Below are 23,045 nucleotides of genomic sequence, written 5' to 3'. Positions count from 1 at the left end.
AAATTACATCGAACTTGTAATTACATCGAACTTGTACGTACAAGTCTCCGCCTAACTAAGGCGGGTGACCAGACGTCCCGTTTTGGCCTGGACAGTCCCGTTTTTGAGGTCCGCTTCTGCCGTCCCGTCTTTTTGTCTGAATAAATAATCATGTCCCGTTTTCGCAGGAATGCATAGTTTTGTAATTGGCCCCACGCGAGTTAAAGCAAACCGAACCTATGCGTTCTCGTTACAAGTACATTTTACAAAAATAACCGTGGATACTTTAAAACATGAGTTAAGCTATATGCACGAGCCCGTGCACCTCAACCGGAAATGGTTACAACGAGTTTCACTTTACAATGAAAAAAAAAAAAAAATAAAAAATAAGTAGCGTAACTTAGGAAAGGTGCGTGTTTCATACGCCGCGGACCCAAATTCAAGCCAGGGAGAGTGTTTTTTTTTTCCTGAAGCATTTCTTTTTTTTAGACTTTTTTTTTTTGTTAAACATATAGCGGTATTTACTATTCCTTTTTATGATAAACACTAAAAAAAAGACGAATATTGTCGACGAAACTTTGCTGAACTAAATAATATGGGACTCCCTTTCCGGACGCTTGGGTTAGCTTGGGTTGCCGGCTGGACGCCGTGAGGCGGCGTGTACGGTGGGGCCAAGTGGGTTAACAGTTTTGTATTGAGCAGCCTTTTGGTAGTCGTATATTTCTGAATCAAAGCACTCTCGTTCGGCCCTAGAAGATTGGACAGCTTTCTAAGAAGAAAGGTGGAAAAGCTACGGTTCTGTAGAATGCAAAGAACGAAGAATACATTAGCCAAGCCTTTTTTTTAGGCTTTTTTTTTAGTTCTGCAGAAAGGGCATTGCCTTTGGGTTGTGTTCTATCAACATCAGAAGGGGACGCCATCACCGTACTCGATGAATCAACAAATTAAGTTTAAAAAAAAAAAGAAAAAAAAAAAAACTCAAATTTATTTTACCGATTTGCAGGGGAGGTTTTCCTGTATCCGTCAAAAGGCTGGAAAGCTCTGCATCGATAAAATTGCGCTGAGCTTTTTACTGATCACTTTTTTAGCGGTGAGCTTCCTTCATTACGATCATGGACGACACAATACTCTAGAAAATTATTTGAGAGACGTATGAATAGCCACTAAATAGATCGGAGCCCAAAATGTCTGTCAAGAACATACCAAATATAGCCAAAAGTAAACTATTTATAGTATATCCGAGAGGCGCACCGCAGCATTGTAAAGAAATCTTAGACTCGCTGGTCCACCCAACTGCAGACATTCCCGCTACCTATATGCCCCACTCCACTCCCTTGCCCCCTTTTGTCTCCGATGTCAGTGAACAATTGTTTAGAAAGAGTCGTACCCGTTTTGTTTTTATTTTTTTTCATTAAAGGCATATTAAATCAATCAAAAATTACCAAAGCTCCGATCCGATGAGTCGCACAATTTTGTTCTGTCTGTGGAGCCGCGGGTGCATCGCGCGCTCTAGTGTCAAGCGCGCTACTGTCGCAGCGCCCTCGTGTCGCGCGCTCTAAAGGCGCTCTTCCCATCTGCACATCCTAACACCATTTCTAAACCGGAGGATGTCGCACTTTCGAATTATGGCAATCGTCTGCTCTACTATAAGCACGAAGATGGCGATGGCCATTAGCAGATCAGGGTGCGGAGTCCCGACACTGCGAGAGCAGCTCATTTAGGGGCTCTGATAAGAGGAAGGCGCCAGTGCACGAGACTATTCGTGCCGCCTCGTGCTCTTCTCGCGCAGACCCTCAGTGGGGTTGTCGCGCGTGCGGAAAAAATACAGATTCCCCGATGCATGGCGGCAGCTGTTGCATAATGAGATCGGTCTATGGTCTATGCGCCGAGAAACTGAGAGAGAGAGAGAGACAAGAAGAGAAGAACGCGCTGAGACGTCAGAACGCCGATCTCTGGTTGGAATGGTTAGGAGGTAGACCGGAAGTTAGCCGCCTTTGTCTCCACTGCACTCGTCGAACACGTTAGAACGTGGAGTTAGCTTTAGGTCTACCCACTAATCATTGGAGCCAGAGCTCGGCGTTCTGAGTCCCTGCGCGCCCTTCTCTCGTCCTCTCCCTCCGTTTTTAGGCGCAATTCACCGCTTCCGTGCGCGTACAGAGGCAAATGAAACGCCGCCGCAGGTGCTGGCCTGTGTAGTTGGCGACGTCAAACTGTTTCGAGCACTTGATGCCGCACAGCCGTTTTCGTCGACTTTCATTGGACCGTGTTCGCCAGGTGGCAACGCGCAACGCCATCAGCAGCATTAAGCGTTCTGGCGCAGTACATGCATGGGGCTTCTCGGTGTTGACGTTACGTGCTTTCGAACCAGATGCAGGCAAAAATCTAGCGCTTCATAACTAGGCGCTGTAAAGGTTTCGATGCGTTTAGGCAATCGAAGGTGTACCGGCCCAAATGACGACAATACCTGTCAGAAGCTTTTCCGTCTTGGCAGGAGCGACGCTGCTGGTCATGACGTCAATCGTCGGCTCTGAAGATGAAACTGGATATTTCTGGCACGTGACAGACTTCCATTATGACAAGGAATACAATATCCACGGTGATCGGAACTCCATGTGCCATCTGGTCCCCAACCGGCCTGGCTCCGGTGACATAGGCCCCTACGGCGACGCTAAGTGCGACGCGCCCAGGCTGCTCGTGGAATCGGCCGTGGCCGCCATGCGGAGCATCGAGCCGAACCCGGACTTCGTGCTATGGACCGGGGACAACCTGCCGCACGTGAAAGACGTCCTCTGGTCAGAGGTGTATGCGGAGATCCGGTGGCTCGCTCAGCGGCTGAGCGAAGCGTTCCCTGGGTGTCCCGTAGTGCCCACGCTCGGCAATCACGATTGTTCGCCGCCTAATTATATGCGTCCCAACAACATGTCCATGTTCCTCTTTGATGCTGGCTTCAATGAGCTTCTGCCCTCGTCCTCCTGGAGCACCTTCGAGAAGGCTGGGTACTACAATTGGACAGTAAGCGGATCTCTACGACTGGTTTGCCTCAATAGCATTCTATGGTACACTGGAAACCGAGCACCGGCTCTCGAGAGAAGCGCGAAGGACCAGCTGGTGTGGCTGCACAAGCAACTTCGAGAGGCCCAGCAGTTGGGACAGAAGGTCTTCATCTCGGGCCACGTGGCGCCGGGCTTCTACAGCCGCGCGGTGTCACCGGAGGTTGGTGTTTCGGGTCTGTTCCAAGACGGGATCAACGAAGCCTACCAGGATTTGATAGCGGACTTCACGGACGTGATTTCTGGGCAGTTTTTCGGCCACCAACACGGTAACGCTTTTGTGATCCTGTCTAACGCCAACGGGCGACCTGTGGGCAGCGCCCAGGTGGCCGCGTCGGTCACTCCATGGACCACATCAGACAAGTTTAACCGCAGGTTGTCAATTACCACGAACCCGATGGTGCGGCTCTACAAGTACAACCGTACCTCGACCAGGCTGCTCGACTACACCGTGTACTACCTTGACTTCGACAAAGCCAATAACCACCCCAATGAGACTCCAAAGTGGGAGACACTTTACACGCTGACGACGCAGTACGGTCTGCCCGACGCGAGTACCGCCTCTATGGTGAACCTATCCCAGCGGCTGAACAGATCTTCCGAACTCCTGGATGCGTACATCGGGCTGGCCACGGCCTTTAAGGATGAGTATCCTTGCGACTCTTTCTGCCGTCAAGTCCAGCTATGCAGTGTCTTGTGTTCTAGGGCGGGGGCTCACAGGCTATGCATGTCCACCTCCACCGATTGGGAGTGCAATGCCCCGTCCCCCGAGCCAGCCACCGATCGGCTTACCAGCTACCATGAGAACGTTCTTACTGGCGTGGTGCTGACCTTTCTCGTTGTCGTCTGCCTCGTGGTGGTGGTGCGCACCAAGTGGGATATGAGAATGTGAACGAGTAGGATGAGGAAGTCTGACGCAGTGCATGAAAAGGGGAACGGGACTTGACGTGCACATCATGATGCTTGGAATGTGCGTGTCCGACTGGTTTGTTCACCATGTATTTAGTTACGTTTCTCGATCTCATGCTGGTGGCGTCTAAAGTGAGTAATGCAGGAGATTGCTGCTACCCTGACAATGGCGCAGCAACGGGAGTGTATAGGACAGAAGCCTGATCCGCAGTAGATTCTCGGGCGCTTAGCCAGTAGATGGGAACGCCGCAACCAATAGACTTCGCGACGCCCGTAGCCCCCTTGCTTTCTTCGGCACTTCTACAACCAACCACCAGGAGTATCTGGCAACTGTGGCGACGTATTTAGTTACCAGCTCGAGGAACTTCGAAGCGTAGACGACATAGGACGCTAAATAATCAGTTGAAGACGAGTTTTATGAAGGCGCCACATTCAAGAATAGTAATGGGAGGAAAATGGAAATTTAACAGTCGCGAGAATGGTTCGACTTCGACTGTGACCAATTTCAGCTTAGCACAGGTGCACCGAGCATCAAGGTATTGTTCATTCCAGTTTGTTTGTTTGTTTCCTGGAAGTGAAGCCCAGAATACATGTGCGCACTCGACAGCCGCGTACACGTTCCTGGAAAAGAAGGAAAACAGAAGCGGAAGTCAGTTGTCAGTTGTCAGTTTGTGAACGATTTCCCGTTATAAGTTTGATGACATGCACGTCGACCACATGTATACACGGCGTGCATGTGACCGTCGCTTCACCGTGGTAGGTCCAAGAACGTAACTCCAAGTAACGTCTGCTTAACCTGCGTGTTAAGATCATCTCTTGATTTCTACGGCGTTTGTAAAAAAGCGGAAATACAAATCATACCATAGCATCTTCTACCTGCAAACGGATCGACCTTTGTAACGTGCATCCTATATATTTATGCTACAAAATTTTCTCACGCGATGTACAGTGCGCTGCAATATGAAAGACCCACTGGGAGTGCGTTGCCGAGGCGGTGGCTGGCGGGGGCGCTGCGAGCGCTCCGTGCAATTTCATTCTGGTTCGAGGGAAGAACGCTCACTCGGGGCTCAGCACAAACTGATAAGCGCGTTGACCTTTAGCTGAGCCTCGAGTGAGCGTCCTCCCCTCGAAGCAGAATGGAATTGCCCGGAGCGCTCGCAGCGTCCCCGCCAGCCACCGTCTCGGCCACGCGCTCCCAGTGGGTCTTTCATATTGCAGCGCACTGTATATGTCTTGGCTATTGCAACTGATAAGGACAGACGCCTCCCACGTTGTTATTCTCAAGCTGATTTAGTGGTTTCAATTGGTATTATTATCACTGACAGGTTGAGAAACTGAGGGCGGGGCAGACCCCGAAAGTCCTATTATCGCTTGGCAGCCAATGAGTTTGCAGAAGTAACACACGAGAATGACAAAGAACGAATGACGAGGTAGTGGCGTGAACTTAATAAGCCATGTTCTGGTTTTTTTATGCTGTCGGTGACTAGGTAAGCGAGATGTCTGACGGCACGTCAAAATACGTTAAAACAAAACAAAACAAAAAAAAAAAAAAAAAAAAAAACAAGAAAGAAAAAGGGGACAAATACGCGCACCACTATCCAATTCGCTTTTTACTTTTTTTTGCTGCTATACATAGATGTTTTGTTTTATGCAACTGTAGTCTAATCGAAAAGCAAGACGTTAGAGTATGGGTGCATGTTCACCGAAATATTTTAATCAGGTTAGAGTAGTCCGTCTCACATTCGAGTGATCATAAATTAAATAATTATTATGATTGCGCCCTATGCATTTCTACGAGGTCAATCATGTTTGTTGATCCCGTTCCCGCAGGTTTAAGAAGGCTAGGCTTTTTGGATGCTATTCAGGTTCGCGCGTTTCGCGATATTTTGTTCAAGCCAGAAGCTGATATATATATATATTTTTTTACGAGAAAGGTGCACAGGACGATTTGTAGCCCCGTGAATCCAAGATGCCTTGATCACAAATTATTTGGTTACTGGTGTATTGCAGGCAATAAATATTTTAGACGGTATATGTTTTTTTTTTGTTTTTGTCGTGCCTGTTTTCCTTTTACATTCTTTTTAAAGTGGTATTTTTCGCTGCTGTAGTTGTTAAAACTTTTTTTAGGCCCAAACAATTGCAGGTGATACGTAGTGATGTACGACTAAGTGCCATGCAGTGTTTTTTTGTCGTGTTGTGCCGAAAGCAAAGGCACATACACACAAAAAAAAGTCTGATTCCCTTTAAATAGGGGCATTGACCTTGCACAACGAGGGATTCTATTTAACTTTTAAAAATACATCAAAATGAGCACCTATTCTGCCCTCTCATGCTGTGCTTCGAGTACTGTGTTGTGTGAAGTATTAATAGAGGCTCGGTGGAAACATCTGTTCCAGACCGCAGCGTTGGAAAGCGAGCAAACTGGCGCGCATATATCTTTTTGAAAGCTGACGCTTGTCTAGTAATAAATAATAATCGCGTGGTGTGTATGTTTATACAACCGGAAGTTAGTCAGCTGCAATGGGCGTAGGGTGTCTCAGCTGTAGATGAGCAATTTAGCCAGTGCAGTACAACCGCTATCCTGGGGTCTTTAACGTGTACCACGCGGTAGTGATACACGACCGCACGCCGGTACGATGTTCATCCAGAGCGAAACGAGCAAGGGCGGGCTTGTCTCGTAGGTTCCGCTTGTCTCGTAGGTTCCGCAAGTAATTAAGACGCGCAGCATCTACACAACAACACAAACAGCGAGGCTTCTTCAAGCAAAAAAAAAAGAAGAAAAATTTTAGATGCATTAGGCGCATCGCTTTACTAAAGGCTGGTTCGCGCACTTGCGACGTGCTTACGACCGTGTACCTTAAAGGCCGACGACCAGATTTGAGATTCTGCAAGGCAGAAGACCCTCCTCACCATGGGGGAGAGTGAAACAGGCAACGGTGGACAGGGTAGAAGGGGGAGAGGAGGAAGCGAGGGAAAAGTGGAAAGCGCGAACTGGTCGTTGGTCTTTAAGACCTTTGAAAATATTTTACGGGAGACCACACTGGCGCCATCTATTGGGCAGCCGGGGCAAACTCGACAGTTACGTATATTTACTACGTTTTTTTCGCGCATCATTCTTTTCTTTTGGGCTTGTAAAACTTTTGATAATGTAATAAAATACCATTTTTTAGATACTATTCACATTTCATCTCGCAAATATTTTAAAACCTTTGCTCTAGTGAAATGCAGTTCCAGGGTAACATTATAGATGGCGCCACAGAGCCATTCTGGTCCCTCTTCGTAAAATGTCACAAAAACTCGATTGTAAGGAAACGCGAGGGCGTGACGGGCCTTTTAAAGCGGACGCCAAAGGTCTGAAGCGGTTCACATTGCCCGCCATTGCTTGGCGTTCTTGAAATATCCAAACATTAATTGAGCCCCTTGGAGCTCATATAAATCTTGAAGTCGCTGGAAGAGCGATATAATGGCGGCGCTCCATGTATCATAGATAATGATATCACCAGACAGTTGCGCTTCAGTATCAAGCACGCACCGAATCAGTTTTGCAGCCGAGAGAACGACACTTATCGGACAGTTCTGAGCTTATCGGCTGTCGCGAAACCCGCAACAGCTGTCGTTTCCTCGGGGAACAGACGGGCGCCGTAGGAATATTGGAGTCCTCCTCGGGATATGTCGGTGTCCGTGTGTTCCAAGCGGCGGTCAGAGCTGGGCGAAGGCCCGCACTGGGACCCCAGTTCGGGCACCTTGCTGCACATCGACGCCTACGTGCACGACGTGTGCCGGCTGGACGTGGCATCGCAGGAGACGTCCACTGTTCGCCTGGGTAACTTGTTGTCTTTTTTCCCTTTGTAAACAATCAACAAAAGAAAAAAAAAAAACATCGACAAAAAAAAAAAAGAAAACAAAAGAAGACGCTGTTTTGAGAAACACGTTTAACGAAAGAACAAGCGCAGCCTTTTGTGGCGGCTTTGTATGGAACGTGCCTCGCCATTCCTCGCATGCCACCACAATCTCCGCCACTCTCTTTGCGCAGCCAAACAGTGTCGTCGTTCGTTGCATTCCAAAACCGCCTGGCGAAGTTTTTGGAGATTTCTAGATGTTGCTAAATCACCCGCAATGCGGCACAACGCCTGTACTGATTTTTTAAAATCCTTGTAACGTCATTTGTACAAGAATATCACTCCGTTTTACCGTAATTTAGCAAAATGGAGAACGCTATCAACCTAAGAAATCTGAGGCGTCTGCTTTCCCGCACATCACTTGGTACAGCCAATCGCGTGCAATCGAAGGAGTGAGCTCGGCGAATGAAAAGACTGATAATATGTTGAGGTCTGACAAATAATCTGCGCTCTAGAACAGAGCACGGTGAAACGTTATCCTCAGTGCCACAGGCCAGACTTTTTTTTTGAGGTCTAAGCATGCTTTTAGCCTCGTCATTGCAGCGGTTGGCGCCCCTAAGTGATCTTTGGGAGAACAGATGCTCAAGATTTGTAAGAGTGTACGTCCTCGCTCTCTCCCTGAGCCAATCAGAGGGACGGGTGAAACATGTCACAGCTCTCCTTGAGAGGAGTGCAGTCTGACGGTGGGTTGGGGCACGTGCTTCGCTCCGATGCGCTGATTGGCTCACGGAGCCCGTAGTTTTTGCCGTTTGCCAAGTTATATTCAGACGGAGCATAAGTGGTGTCAGTGAAAGCTTAACCAACCCAGCTTTTTCCAGTAAGCGTCTGCGCACGCGCACACCCTTTTCCCTTGACCTTGACCGCCCTTTCGCCATTCTTGGGGGGCACTGTTTTCTTGCGACACTAATCTGTTTCCGTGGAAGAAGGCGAGTCCGGTTGCCCTCCATTTGTAGTTGGCGGCGAAACCGTCATGAGGCGCTCCTTACTGGAAAAAGGTCCATTCGCTTCTTGCTTCTTGCTTCGTGATTCGTTCCTATATGTTAGTGGAAAAGGCCGCAATATCGGTGGCTGCTAAACGATGATAAGATGGTTGAGTTCGCCACACCCGGCGTTTGTTAACTAGTCTGGCTATAGCGGCCTTGTAAATATATAAAAAAAGTTCTTAAAAATGTTTTCAGGAAAACGAAACTTTCCTTATATTCTGCCATATGAAGACTAACGAAAAGAATCTCTGCAGACGGCATCGTGACATTCGTCATTCCGTACCGATCCGACCCAAACCTGAGCGTGGTCACGGTGAACCGCCAGGTCCGGAAACTGGAATGGTCGACCGGCGCAACGGAGCTGCTGGCCGAGGTAGAGCCGGACAGACCGAACAACATCTTCAACGACGGCAAGTGCGACGTCTCGGGTCGCCTGTGGGCAGGTGGGTTGTTCATCATCCGGCTCCAGAGAAGGGCACTTGGTCTCCGAGAGGGCCGGTCGGATGATGCCGGATATATTCAATCTGATGGATTCCTACTGCCTAAATGAAACCTCTTGTAAACTTCAAAATTGCATCCGGCTTTTCGCAAACTATGACGTGCAAGTTCGCGCGCTCCTTGCGCACCTCGTCCCTTTGTTTACCCCTATCATATTCTCCTCTATAGGGGGCATTCACTGGACGCCATATTTGAGGGCGATGTTTAGGGCGCATGCTCAGAACGAGCTTACAATAATAGCCTGCTAAAACCGGCAATCTTGATGGTGTGTAATGCACGTTGCAAATGAACTGTGGAAGCTCGCCGTCAGCACGCGCTCAGCAACCACGCACACAGATATGGCCGCCAGTGAATACACCCTATACTGACAAAGCCTGGCAGATCACCACGAGAAGCTGCCGCCGAAATTGAAAAGGTAAAGCGGCAGACAGCGGATGAGAGGAGAGCCACGTGACGGTCGCCCCGCTGCGGCGAGACGCCGAAAGCCACTTCTCCCCAGCGATGGAATGTCCGCTCATGCTCCTCGTGTTCCTCGCGCTACCGCTTCTTTTCTCCTCGGGTTTGAAAACAATGTTTCGGGTCCTTGCCGCTGCAAAAGCTTTGCCCTTCCATCCAGGTTCCCCGAGAAACGCTCTGTGCTACCAGATCCTCGCGCTCCAAATCTGCGACCGGGCATACTATATGGCTCCGTCGTCGAACCGCCAGTTTTTGTGAGGATATAGAGGAGGCTATATGCCTATATTGCGCCCACGTGCGTTTCTTTGTCCCGGGACCTCAACCAGAGCCGGCGGAAGCGTAGCTGCCTTATCATCGCGCCTTCTATCGCGTTCTCTATGTTGCCCTTCGATTGACGTGCCCCTCTTTGCGTTTCGCTGAGCAAACGGCGCATTTTAGAGCAATTTCTCGCTACATATTTGATAAAATATACTTTAGAAGAGAGCCAGGTAAGTCTCAGGACTTGTGTGATTCTTTCGCGAGAAGACCCTTTTCAAAAGTCCGCCGCCAACACCTCTCCACCGTTGCTTGAGCACATACTCTGAGCACGTATTGCACACGAGGGTTGGCTCAGCGGGGGGCGTGAACTCGACTTAGCTCGAATTGGACACGAGTGTAACGTAGGCGTTCGGTTAGCACTCGGATCCAATCACGTGCTTAGTGTCCAAGATGGCGACCGCCAATGTTGCTCGATGGACTTTTGAAAAGGATCTATTCTTTGAGAAAATTTGTTTTAGACTAGAGTCAGAGCGCAAAACAGCCCGGCGTAGTATGAGGCTTCCAGCACGTTTCTGTTTGTGTGTTTTCTTTGACTGTTTGATACGTTCGTACGCTTTTTGCACTCTACTATATGTACTAACCCTGGGCGCTGCTGCCGGAAGACTTGGGGTGTGTGTATTTAGAAAGTTGTATTAAAAGCTCGGTGTTTCTTTTCATACGAATAGTCTGAGACTATAGTGTACTGATACAAGTTATGCAGCGGACCGAGGAAAACTCGCTAGCATTAGGAACCAGCGATGGCCCCACGCGAATCAGCAAAAGAAGTCGTACGATAAATCGCCCAAGATGTTCCTCATGTTCGTAATCAATTCGAACTGACTAAGGAAAAACAACAACGTGCGCAGTATTCGACGCGAAAACTAAAATATTATAATTAGAATGAATAACGAGGGTATATTTTTCGTTCTCGCATCCAGGGACAATGGGCAGGTACAGTGACGACGACCTCGTACAGGAAAGTGGGTCCCTGTACAGCTTCGAAGCGAGCAACTTCGAGACGAGGACCCACGTGCAGCAGCTGGGCATTTCGAACGGGATGACGTGGTCTCTGGACAACGAGACGATGTTCTTCAACGACTCTCTCAAGCGGAAGATTTACTCGTTTCGCTTTTCAGCGGAAGACGGAACGCTCAGTGAGAAATTCTGTTTCTCATTATACAAGTCAACCCATTTTTGAAATGTCACGCCGAAGCGGGGCGCTGACTAGCACTGAACACGTGTAGAAGCTTTGCTCATAAAAAAGGAAGTTACTGCGTTTTGCTTTGTGCCCGCAGAGGGAACTAAAATACATGTTGCCTTGTAAATGATAGGTTAGTGTGTACACGTCTTATGCAGCATTACTGAAGGTACAGGTAAAAGAACTGAGCTCCACGAAATGCGTTTTATAGTTTCCTAGCGCTCGTGTAAGAAAATATTTCGAAAGTCACGTCCTCGTATCAGCACGTTCCGGAAACTCACACGAAAACTAATGGGACTGAGTGTGAGTCAAAAACCGTAAAATCAAATTCGTATTCCATCAACACAAGCCCGCGTTTTCATTTTTTTTTTAAAGTCGACAAGGTTGTTGTTTGTTAGAACGTTCTTTATTGCCCTGTTATATACGTATAATATATGCATATATATATATATACCATATACAGATATAATGCACCACTGTCATCTGCATCGGTGCAAGGTAAATCCGAAAAAAAAGGCCTGGTTTATTACAAGCAATACAAACATCTGCGCCCCTCATTGTCGACAATGTCAGATGTTCAGAACATTATTGAACGGTGCCGCCTGGCTCTTCATTACCTATTACCACATTACTGATCCTATACATGTATATGAACTGACAGCTTCAGTGCTTTCATCTCCGTCAACCTTCGCCAAACCGTCGCTTGTTGATCTGTTTGATTCTTTAGCCTGTAATCTAAGCAGCTATGAATGAAGGGTCCTACGGGAGACGTTCCCACTTTTTATTTCTCGCTCAGGTGACAAGCAGGTTTTCTTGGACTTCGCGACCAACCCCATGTTCAAGGAGTGCGGTGATCCCGACGGCATGACTCACGACGTCGAGGGAAAGCTTTGGGTGGCATGCTGGGACGCCTCGAGAATCATCAACATTGACCCAGAGACAGGTGAGATAGCATAATATATTTCAAAGTTTGTCAATATATTCACTTAAACATACGTTTAGTTTTGTTTCATAGTCTTATTATAGATTTTCTTACGATTCTTTTGCATCGGAGCCAAACGATCGCGCAGTAGATTTTTGTTTTAATTGAATAACCAATCTATCACTGCCTTTTTTCCTAGGTAGAACGTAATTATATATAACACGCGTTGAGGTGGCCCGCAAACCTTTAAGCTAGTTAACGATGTAATCATTGATTAAATTTCTAAAGGAAGTTACTGATGCCATAAGAAGAAACGGGATGAAACGTCTCAAGCGCAGGTCGAACTTGTTTTGTGCAATGGCTACAGTACAGGCATGGCAGGTAATTGGGACCAGTGACGTCCCATCATGCCACTCGAGCAGTGTTGCATTATGGGACGTCACAAACCTACACACCAGGCACGTAGCCAGGGGGGAAGGGGGGGCCCATGGGGCTCGGGCCCCCTCCCCCCCCCCGCCCCGAAATCTTCCATTTTGCTGGGACCTCGTCTCCCCCCTTCCCCTCATACAGCTATTTGTCTTGGGCGGCCCCCCCCCCCCCCCCCCCCCAACAAAATCCTGGCTACGTGGCTGCTACACACCAATTCAGTAATTGCGCTAAATTTAGCGGGGAAGTTGAATTGATATATAGGTCACGTTACATCCTAGGTCACGTGACCTATACACAAGTTCAACTTTCCCGCTAAATTTAGCGGAGAAACTGAATTGGTGTGCAGGTCTGTGAAACATTGCGCGAGTTGCATTATGGGACGTAACAAGCCACGGCTTCACTAAATGCGGCTGCACAAAATCCGAAATAACTAACAAAAAAAAAAAAATGTTTCACGTAAAAAAACAAAAAAACAACTTGCGGGGCACAGATTTGTAATAAAAAGCTAATGAGGCACGTGCGGACCCTTTTCACAGGAAATATTGAAAATATATTATGAAACAAACTATTGTCACTGACAGCTTAACAAAAGCACAGTGCGTGGAGTCACAAAGATCTTATTATCGGTCGGTAATAATTGAGAATGCGGCGTTAGCCAATAAGAACACCAACAAACCGATCCCGAAGCAACGCGTCAAGAAGCCACGCCGTGCGTTTCTCAAGTTGTCCGTGACTATGCAGGGTATGCGCGGCCGCCATCACAGGGTTGGATAAATACTTCCGGTTCTTTTATGCTTACCTCGTGTTTGGGGTGGGTGCTCGACGACTCTTGGCTCACTAGCGAGCAATTCCGCCGAGCCTGGGTGATCGCAGGACGACGGCATTGGCAAGCGGTATGAGCCCACTTCGATGTGCCGCCGACAGATGGCGCAACACGAGAAACGCGAGAATAGGGTGCCGGCGCCACGGCGCCTCGACCGACCCTCTCCGTACAACGATGATGGGCCATTCTGGCCCGTACAAATGCAACGGGCAGGGTGATCTGGAAAAGAAACCTTGAATACCAAAGCGAGCGAGTCAAAACTCAAGAAAATTGGGTATGGCAGACAGTTGTCGTGCTAAGGGAAGCGTAATAAAATTCTTTCGGAAGATTCTCTGCTATAATTAAGACCGGGCTCGGCGACCCCTGCGGAGAAGCTCGCCGCGTATCTTCGGCGCCTGGGGCAGGTAGGTGCCCACCGACGCTGCCTTACCGTTCACGAAGTAGTTGAGCGCATTTAGGGATTTGTAGGTTTTAAGTCGTTCTCAGGTATATGGAAGGCAGTTGTGAAGATGCGCCCACGATACCCTCGTCAGATTTGTCATTTCTTTAAAGGACAAGTGCTCTTTTCACCCAAGAGAACAGGAAGGGATGTCGATCCCGTGTAAGTAAACTTCAACAGGTACCGCAGTTAGTCCTGGGCGGTGAGACTTTTAAAGTATGCGGGACTCACTGAAGGCTCTCAAAAACAAGCAAAAACAATAGCCAGCCGGAGGTAACACACTCCCCTCGAAAGTTCGGCCATTACTTGTTTTTTGTTTACCTTTGTATAGCCTGTATAGGTTTTTGCATATAATCGTTGGTTCTTGTGATTTACTTTACAATGTTAGCAAGGTGGTTCTGGTGGAATTTTGCGGTTTGACTTTTCTGAGACGCTGTATGATTTATACTTTTGTTTTTCAGAGTTCTTGTATGTAGTATTCAAACGGAACTTTAACACCTCCGGTTGTTGACCTTAGCCGGGTGCTGCTAACACACGACCGTTTTCAGGAAAGCTGCTGCGGGAAGTAGCGTTTCCGGTTTCGAGACCCACCTCGTGTTGCTTCGGGGGACCAAATTACGACGTGTTGTACGTCACATCCGCCTGGAGGGGACTCAGCGCCACACAACGGGAGTGCCAACCCCTGGCGGGAGCCGTATTTCAAGTTGCCAACCTGGGCACCAGGGGGCTTCCGGCTAACACGTTCAACCGCTAGATGTATATAAAGACGCCTAAAGCTTGGAATAAATGCTCTCGCAGCAGAATTTCATCCCCTGTCACTGGAAAACACCAATACCATCTCTCTATGTTCGATTTCTTTTATGTAATTTTTTTCCGAGCTCGTAAGAGGGTGGGCTGCTACAGGACGATCCGGTTTAACTTTTCATCCACACTGAGTGTGCGTATACACGGTGTTTCATCAAAATCGCGCCAATATATTCCTGTAAAAAGTATGCATCCAATTGTACTGACCATAGTTAAAATATATAGCTTTTATAAAAAATAAAATAAATATACTTTGTCCTTATTTAGAACAAACCAAAATATATTCTTTATTTCGTAATTTCAGCTTGCTTTATTTCTTTCAAACAGACTAAGAAATCACAATAATTCACCCACGCGCATCCCACTTCCGTTTAAGAGCAGCGAATAAGGTCTCGTACACTTTCAATCTTTGGAGGCAAGGAGAGGAGAGGTAATGGGAAACTGCTTGGACGGCACAAAAATTCTTCTGTGAATGAAGGTTCTAGATCGAAACGCCGAACGATGTAAGACGAGCGAAAATTATTGAGACAGGAACTTTGGAGTTAAGACGAATCCTTTCCTTACCCAACTATTGACAAATCTTTTGAACCACCATACTGACTTTCTGGTCTCAAAGGCAGTCAGAAGCGGGCTCAAGGTGGCGCTTTTGATCCACGAATGGCCGGTGTTGCATCATCCAAGCACTTCATTACAACTCATAGGCTTCATTTATTTTGGACAAATCAGCCAGGTAAACCCGCACGCTGACAAACCTAAAACAAGCACAAAAAGTCTAGCTATGGGTACTAACGAGGCTCCGAAATGCCTTCGACGGCATTTCGGAGCCTCGTTAATACGCAGTCAAAGCACGACGGAAGACAGCCGACGCGGACTAGAGGAGCATACATACTGCAATCTTACCCTAGCTGCCACAGACAGATATGAGATAAAACTCTAGAAAATTACACAAGGGCATTCTTGGGTCGACCAGCTGGAGTGTGCTGGCAACGCTAGAGGCATAGAAGGAAAACAGCATAAAGGGGATGGGAATTGGAGGCTCCACTAAGCTAGATAACCAAACATTCATGATTAACATTTTGAGTTAACCACATTTCTCGCGAATATGTGTTTCACGTAAGAGTGACAAATATTCCTAAAATTACTTTATTTGAGATAAAAAGATAAATTTCTCGGGACCGCATTACTCAAGTTGGCTGACGTCAGAGAATGGGCGATACTTACCAATTACTTTCATATTTAATTAGAAATGACTACTTAACTTTTTATTTAGTGAAAATAGACATACGGTTACAATTAGCAAATTGCTGAGCGTCATAGAAAACCACTAGATAAGTAATTTTTAGAAAGACTTTGAGAGCGTGAGAAGCGTAGTGCGCAAAGTTACCACTCGTGGACCAGGTACAAGGCCGGGGCTTATATAAGAGCAGTCATGGGTAAGTTACTTTTAAAAAGTAATTCGTTACAGTAACAGTTACTTTCAGAAAAAAGTAGTGAAGTTACCGTTACAGTTACCGCAACAAAAGAGTAACTCGTTACAGTTACAGTTACTTTCACAAAGTAACGACGTTACTTTTCAGTTACTTTTCTATAACACAAAAATTAAGAAAAAACTAGTGTTTGAAAGAAAAAAATATAGACACGAATCAGTCGGGCTTCCACCATAGTGGTAAACTCAAACTTAATAATTTAGCTGGAAAATTAGTCAATATTATGAAAAAAATAAAGTCCAAAATTCAACTGGATGTGTTTTCTCAGATTTGAACAGGAAGACTCGAAGTACTGCTTGTTGCAAAATTTGCGTACTGCGGTCAAATAGTTAGCAACCACCTTCACCAAAAAAAAAAAAAAAAAAAAAAAAAACTCTCTGTACGTTGGCCATGCTAGTTCTTTGTTCTCATTAACATCCCTATCCTTAGTAGCACTAGCACATTGCTGGCTCGTTGACGGTTGCGCTGGGTTTATGGACTCCTTTGATATATTTCAGTTCGTACCCGGCAAACCAGAAACAAGCCCTGCGCAAACAGCAGGAAATTTTGCCTCCACCGTTGAAACCACGTCGGAGTAGTGGCGCAAATCAAAATACGAAACATGCACAGTGCGGAGTAGTGGTGCTAATCAAAATACGAAACATTATAAGTGCCCTCCACGTGTATTATTGTTTCACAGTTGATTCACCCGATTAAAAAGCGTGGGCAGAAAAAGAAAAACTGCAACAGGGATAGTGCATCAAGATACTAAGATGTAAGTGTTCAGTCACAAAGTACAAGCAAGAGCGTAAAGAAAACGAAATTATTCTTTCTTTTTTTTCATCAAATCTACACGTGGCTGAAGTGACCCGTGAGAAAGAAGGTATTCTCAAGTTTGTGCAAGGCCAACGGACACTCGAAATGTCGAAACAGACAATTTGGAAAGTGCAAGGAATAGTTAGATGATACTCGTTCAATGATATATTATTCACAAAGAACTGAAAAGTAACGACAAAAGTAACGTCGTTACTTTCATCGTTGCCTCAGAAAAAGTAATAGAACTACAGTTACAAGTTACACTTTTAAAAAGTAACTCGTTACAGTTACAACTTACCAAAAAGTAACGAAATTACAGTAACGCGTTACTAGTAACGCATTACTACCCAAGACTGTATAAGAGACGGAAAAATCGCGCGGGCGCCTTGCGGCAACCGCTAGCCTTGTACCTACTTCACGAGTGCACTACTACGTTTCTCACGCGCTCAATGTCTTTCTGAAAATGACTGATTTAGTGATTTTCGACGACGCTCAGCAAGTTTCGAATTAGAACCAAAAATCTATTTCCCCGAATTAAAAGTTAATTAGTCAATTTTTATTAATTACCGAACTAATTAGTAAATATCGAGCATTTTTTGTCGTCCGCCACCACGAGTAGTGCGGTCCCGAAAAAACGATTTTTTTTTACCTCGAATACGCTAATTGTGAGAATATTCGTCTCTCCTACGTGAAACACTCTGTATATATATAAATAACATTGAACTCCTTTCTTGGTGCAGAGGTTCTAGAATATCAAGAAAAACTGTGAATAAACAAGAAACAAAAAATAGTGCAAAAAAGCTCATTTGTAGTTACAGGAAGTGTGTTCAAACATATCAATTTTCGAGCACTTCGACGGCAGCGGATTTGCTCAAACACAACAAGATGTAGAGTAAAATTTTTAATTTTTGTTTTGTTTGACCCGTTTAGATAACGTAGAAACAGACAAGAGGTGGTCGTGTTCACGTCCTGCTTCGATTTGTTAACGGCTTTACTTATTGCCGTGGTCTAACTTACATTCCCGTCCTTAGCGTTATTCACAAACAACACAAAAAAAAGCATTATGTTTACAGCAGCCGGTAACTCCAGCTTTGGAAGAGCAGTTGCCTGATTTCAAGGGCATGCGACTGCGCAACTGTACGCTAAAAGACAACGCAAACAATATAGAATCGTCATCTTTGTCACAATAACGCAAGAGCACAGCGCAATCATAAAGGAAAAAATATATGAGTTTTGAGGTGAATGTCGCAAAGCTTGAGAAACAAATCCTGGGGATCGCATTGTTAACAACTAAACAATGCAATCAAAGCCGTTTTGCACTTGCAAGACGCACTTCGCCGACGGCAAATGTTTTTTTCATTGGATTATATCCTTCACCCGAGATACCTGGCACACCACCAACCTTTCATTGCAAAAAACCGCCTCTCTATTAAAAAAAGAAAAAAAAAATACGTTTTTGAAGTGTCATAAGCCGGAATAATATCCCCGAATCACTGCTTGCCATTGCAACGAAGCACGAGGTGCGAACGGCGCATTAGGGTAATTTTGAGCCACGGCGCGGCGCCTCTGTCTTTCTCCAACTAGAGTTCCTGTATAGCTACCATAGGCTCCCGTAGGGAGCCTATACAGGAACTCTATCTCCAACGCGCCCCCTGGCCTAGCCGAACAGTTTCCGTTTCTGAATACCGTCAATACACGAAATACTCAACCAATATTCGGTCGCACTAATAGATTCAAGTTCTCACCTTTTGCACTCTTTTTACGGTAACCGGACAAAAGCTCACCGGACAAAAGCTCACCCGTTTTTTCACAAGCCCGGATAAACGCTCACTGCTTTTTTTGGGCTATATATCTCGGCAAAACACGGGCTGGGCTACAGGGCGGACGCGATGGACATTGCAGCATTTTTAGGAGGCTGCTTTTTCCACCTTTGCCACAGCACGCCGAGAAAAAAAAGGTAAGCCGAAAGAAACAATTCTACCATTGTCAAAGGGAGCGTGTTGGTAAGAAACATAGAGCGACAACACTTCCTAGATTTATATTGCTGTGACGGTTCGTCTTGTCACTTCTGCTCTCTGGAGTGATGTTGGTCTTCCAGGAACAACTTGCTAAGAAAATAGCTAAACAATCACCTAAAGGTTAAGCACAATGTTTCTTCATTACTAATACATGAGTATTCGTGGGGTTCAGATTAATATCTCAAGTGAATGGCTCATAAACTCAAAATGTTTCCCTCAATGTGCGTCGTAAATGTATTTAAAATCAAGGATTATCTCAGGGTGATGTCAAATAGAAACTGAGGCAAAACTGTATTATAGAAACCATTTAGTTCCTAATGTTTTAACACTATTTTTTAGATACGAAAGTTTGGCCTTCTGAACATGTAAAGGACTGACGACAAATTTAGAAAGCTGTGCGGGGTGTTCGATAGGCTGGCGTTCCTTCCACCACAGCTTCTGCCCGAAGGACTAACCTACACCATGGAAAGGTCTACCGGTGACGTCGGCGACCTGCGGGACTACTTTGATGGCCCCTTTCGTGTTACTTCTGCTCAGAGCTGGCCAAATTACTCATATTTTGTAATTAAATTACATTACTAATTACTTTGCTGAAAATTGCTGAAATGTAATTAAATTACATTACAAATTACCACAGCCAGAAAGTAATTAATTACCATTACAAATTACTTTTAAAAGTAATGACATTACTTTCGCATTACTTTTGTATACTTTTACAGGCTGAGCCTACACAGGCACAGCCTGTGTAGGCGCAGTTTCAAACACTGCTGGCGGCTAAATTCTCGTGTTTTCCCACTGCATTTTGTGTTTCATGGTGCATGTATTTTCCCGAGGACATTGGAAAGCATTGTACTACAGTTGAAAACAAAAAGCAGTAAACTATTTTTGTTGGGTACACGCGTGACAGAACGAATGCGACTGGAATGTTAGTTTTTTTTTTGTTTTGTTTTGTTTTCTACGGTAAGTTTTTACGGCGCCGTTCGATTAGCCGCGTGTCAAACGACAAAGCGTTTAGCTGTCGAAATTAATTAACAACAGAAGATAGCCGAAAGGCATGCATTTTTCACGCTCACAAATAACATGTTTACCGATAGACAGAGGAACGCACGCGACTGATCCGTTTCCCACCCCAACCCGGACAACTATTTTTGGAGATGTTTGAGGACCCTACGCGGATTATCTCTGGGAGGGGCGAGAACTATTGTCATTGTTCGCAAAATCGCGTCGAGGGCCGTTCCACCAGGGGCCTTAGTTCGACCTACTTCCACTCCTTCGTTTCACGAGAATGTCGAGCAGAAAAGCTCGAATGGCAGAAACTTACCAGCCCTATTTCTCACAGTGGAAGATAACACAGAGAGGGTACGCAGCATGCATCAGGAAAAGTAAGCGGACACTTTTAAGAGGGGCCAGAATACGTCGAATGCAAAACCGCAAAACATAGGTAGAGAATCGCGCTGAGCGGGTTTTTACAGTTCAAGAGAGTGGCAGAAAATGTCTAGCTGATAGCGGGCGCGAGAGTCGAACCAGCCGCATTAGCATCAGCAACATAGCGGCGGCCAAAGAGAGTCTTTTGGAAAGGTGTAGAGGAAAAAGAAAAAGTAAAATAAAAAGAAAAGCGCTCTTGTGTATTGTGGACACAAAAAATATGCCTGGTGCGAAAAAGTAATTAGGTAATTTAATTACAATTACCGTCGCTGGAGTAATTCATTACATTACTAAATTACCTGCTACAAAAAGTAATGAATTACATTGCTAATTATTGGAACAAGTAATTAAATTACTGTAATTTCATTACAGTAATTACATTACTGCCAGCTCTGCTTCTGCTCCTGCTGCTGCGGCACACAGAGGGAATTTTTCGCTTTGTCTGGCTGTGCGCTAAAGGCGACCGGAGTTTTCCCCGGAACGGTGGAATATGTTCGACGCCACACGACAAGATGAAGACCGTACGAACAACGCCTGCGAAGGATGAAAAAACGGGTTCCAGAAACGCCTGGAGGCCGATTGAATGCCTACAGCAAGATCAGGCAACGGTTGCGATGGCATTAACAAAAGCCCGGAGAGTTGAGCGCCCATTGTGACGGGTGCGAAAAACACTTTGTGCCTGCAGATCCGTCATGGGAAAAATTGCGAGGGGTTACAGGTACACCTAGAGTACCAAGACTGCGTGAGACAGCAGCGGACTGCATTACCTTCTAACCAATGGATAGATAAATGCGTTTCAACTTTAATCAACAAACCAGCTGCCTGTCAGAATTAATTTATCGTTGCATTTTAGTGTGGCGCGCATGCAAATGACTTGTCCACGCTCGTGTTAAGATCAACATGAAATTTTCTCCTGGTGAGCTTTTGTCCGGGTCTTTGAAAAATGATGACGAATCTTCAATGGAGGCAATGAAAGGGAGAAGCCGGTTCCACTCTGAGCTAATTTTGTTGATAAAAGAATTAAAAAAAGAAAAAAAAAAAACGTATTTGTGCTGCAGTTAAAAATGGCAAGTTTGAACTGGTGATCGATGCGGGATGAGAGGTATGAAGGCTGCGAAATAAGTCCCTGTTTCAAAGATGGGTTATAAAAGAAAATTTTATGAAAGAGAGAGAGAGACGCGAAACTTTTCTCCGAATTAATAGATCAGGAAGGCCAAGATTAGATTTCATTAACGAAACGCTAGCAAGACGAAATATTTAGATAAAATAAAGCGCGCTGATCGATTCTGGACAGATTCAATTGCACTAATAGGAGTACGTTGAGCCGGGTCCCATATACTTGATGCGTATGTTAACTTTGGGCGGATGAGTGTCCGATATAAAAGTAACTTGAGAGAGGAGGGAACTTGGGAAAAATTGCGACGCAAGTAGCTGAGGGTTCGATTTGCATTGTTAATGACTTAGTGGACGTGGGTATGCCTTGAGAGGTTATTAGTTATGTGTACTCCTAAGTACTTTTATGATGTGACACGCCCTAATGAGGTACCATTAATTTTGTAGTCGCAGGTTTGAGGGGGATAAGAAAGGCGTGAGATTGTCGTGCTCTTGCATTTGCTTATGTTTAAGGACATCAGCCATTTGTTACTCCAGTTACAAATGTTGTGAAGGCCAGATTGAAGTAGATATTGACCAGATTGGTTGATTATTTCGCGGTAAAGAACAAAGTTATCAGCAAACAACTTTATGGAAGAGTGAATGCTGGCGGGAAGATCGTTAAAATATAATGAAATCAATAAGGGACCCAAAACAGAACCTTAAGGGACGCCAGATTTTACGACCGAAAAAGATGAGTCACAGGTATTCGCAGTTACAAATTGGGTGCGGTTTGTGAAAAAAACATTCAATCCATTTTACGATATTAGTGTCAATATTTAGGGTGCTGATTTTAAGAAGTATTAAGTGATAATAAATGAAAATAAGGGGTCGGCTAACTTTCCATGTGCCATTGGAAAAGGTGAAAAAAATGCTAGTTTTAGATTTCGTGACCCTCGAAACTTGTGATCGCAGAAAAGAGTTATGCACCTAAGACGACTGTTTTTCCCAATCATCAATGTTTGCTTATCTCCCGCCGTGGTAACCTTTTTTTTTTTGACAAGGTCACCATTGGCCGGGACCCTGTAGTTACTGAAAGTGGGTTGTCTTTCGGTGTTTGTGGAAAAATGGCAAATTATGCCACAAACAGGGGTGGGCTATTTTTCGGGGATAGGTCATCTCTCAAAATATTACGGTAAGTGCATTTGCCGGCGTTGTACGAAGCAAGCGCCATGACGTTGCTTGGCGCAGACTTATCGGCCCCATTGGTTCGTAGCGTCCGCTTTGCTCTGACTTAAACGAAGCAAAGAACTGTAAAAGGGGCAGACACACTTTAGACACCGCGCCTTTCTTCATGCCTCTTGGTTAATTGAGAAACAAATCGAAGTGGAAAATTCCGGTTTGGTGGTCCGTGAAAGGGAACCTCTCAGCTCGACCTAAAATTAAAGTCCTTTTATAGTGATCTTTAATATTTCATACAATAATCGACCTTATACTACTTATGTTCTCCTTGAAATCTTCTGCCCAGATCTTCTGCCGGAA

General features: G+C 45.6%; 2 protein-coding genes across 3 annotated transcripts in view; both read left to right on the top strand.

The window, feature by feature from the left end:
- Positions 1-2,430: 2,430 nt before the first annotated feature.
- LOC8042518 (acid sphingomyelinase-like phosphodiesterase 3b) lies at positions 2,431-3,921 on the top strand. Its single transcript, XM_002415557.5, has one exon. The coding sequence runs from the start codon at positions 2,431-2,433 to the stop codon at positions 3,919-3,921; it is 1,491 nt and encodes a 496-aa protein (XP_002415602.3).
- Positions 3,922-7,487: 3,566 nt separating this feature from the next.
- Positions 7,488-23,045, top strand: part of LOC8033377 (regucalcin) — a 70,936-nt gene continuing 55,378 nt past the window's right edge. The window contains exons 1-5 of one of the 2 annotated variants that reach the window (XM_029985663.4): positions 7,488-7,761; positions 9,075-9,263; positions 11,010-11,225; positions 12,066-12,212; positions 14,431-14,688. In XM_029985663.4, coding sequence (XP_029841523.2) covers positions 7,608-7,761; positions 9,075-9,263; positions 11,010-11,225; positions 12,066-12,212; positions 14,431-14,636 — 912 coding nt within the window. In that variant the 5' untranslated portion in view covers positions 7,488-7,607 and the 3' untranslated portion in view covers positions 14,637-14,688. Of the gene's footprint in view, positions 7,762-9,074; positions 9,264-11,009; positions 11,226-12,065; positions 12,213-14,430; positions 14,689-23,045 lie in introns of those variants that run through there. The other variant, XM_040210902.3, reaches the window with a different exon arrangement.

Source organism: Ixodes scapularis, unplaced genomic scaffold (assembly GCF_016920785.2).
Source record: "Ixodes scapularis isolate PalLabHiFi unplaced genomic scaffold, ASM1692078v2 PGA_scaffold8__174_contigs__length_109621045, whole genome shotgun sequence".
NCBI classification, from domain to species: Eukaryota; Metazoa; Arthropoda; class Arachnida; order Ixodida; family Ixodidae; genus Ixodes; species Ixodes scapularis.
The sequence above is the reverse complement of the archived record's forward strand: the minus strand, read 5'-3'. Positions and strand labels throughout refer to the sequence as shown.

Bases quoted from the DNA above. Each gene is read 5' to 3' on its own strand.
- LOC8042518 (XM_002415557.5), top strand. From the start codon at position 2,431: ATGACGACAATACCTGTCAGAAGCTTTTCCGTCTTGGCAGGAGCGACG.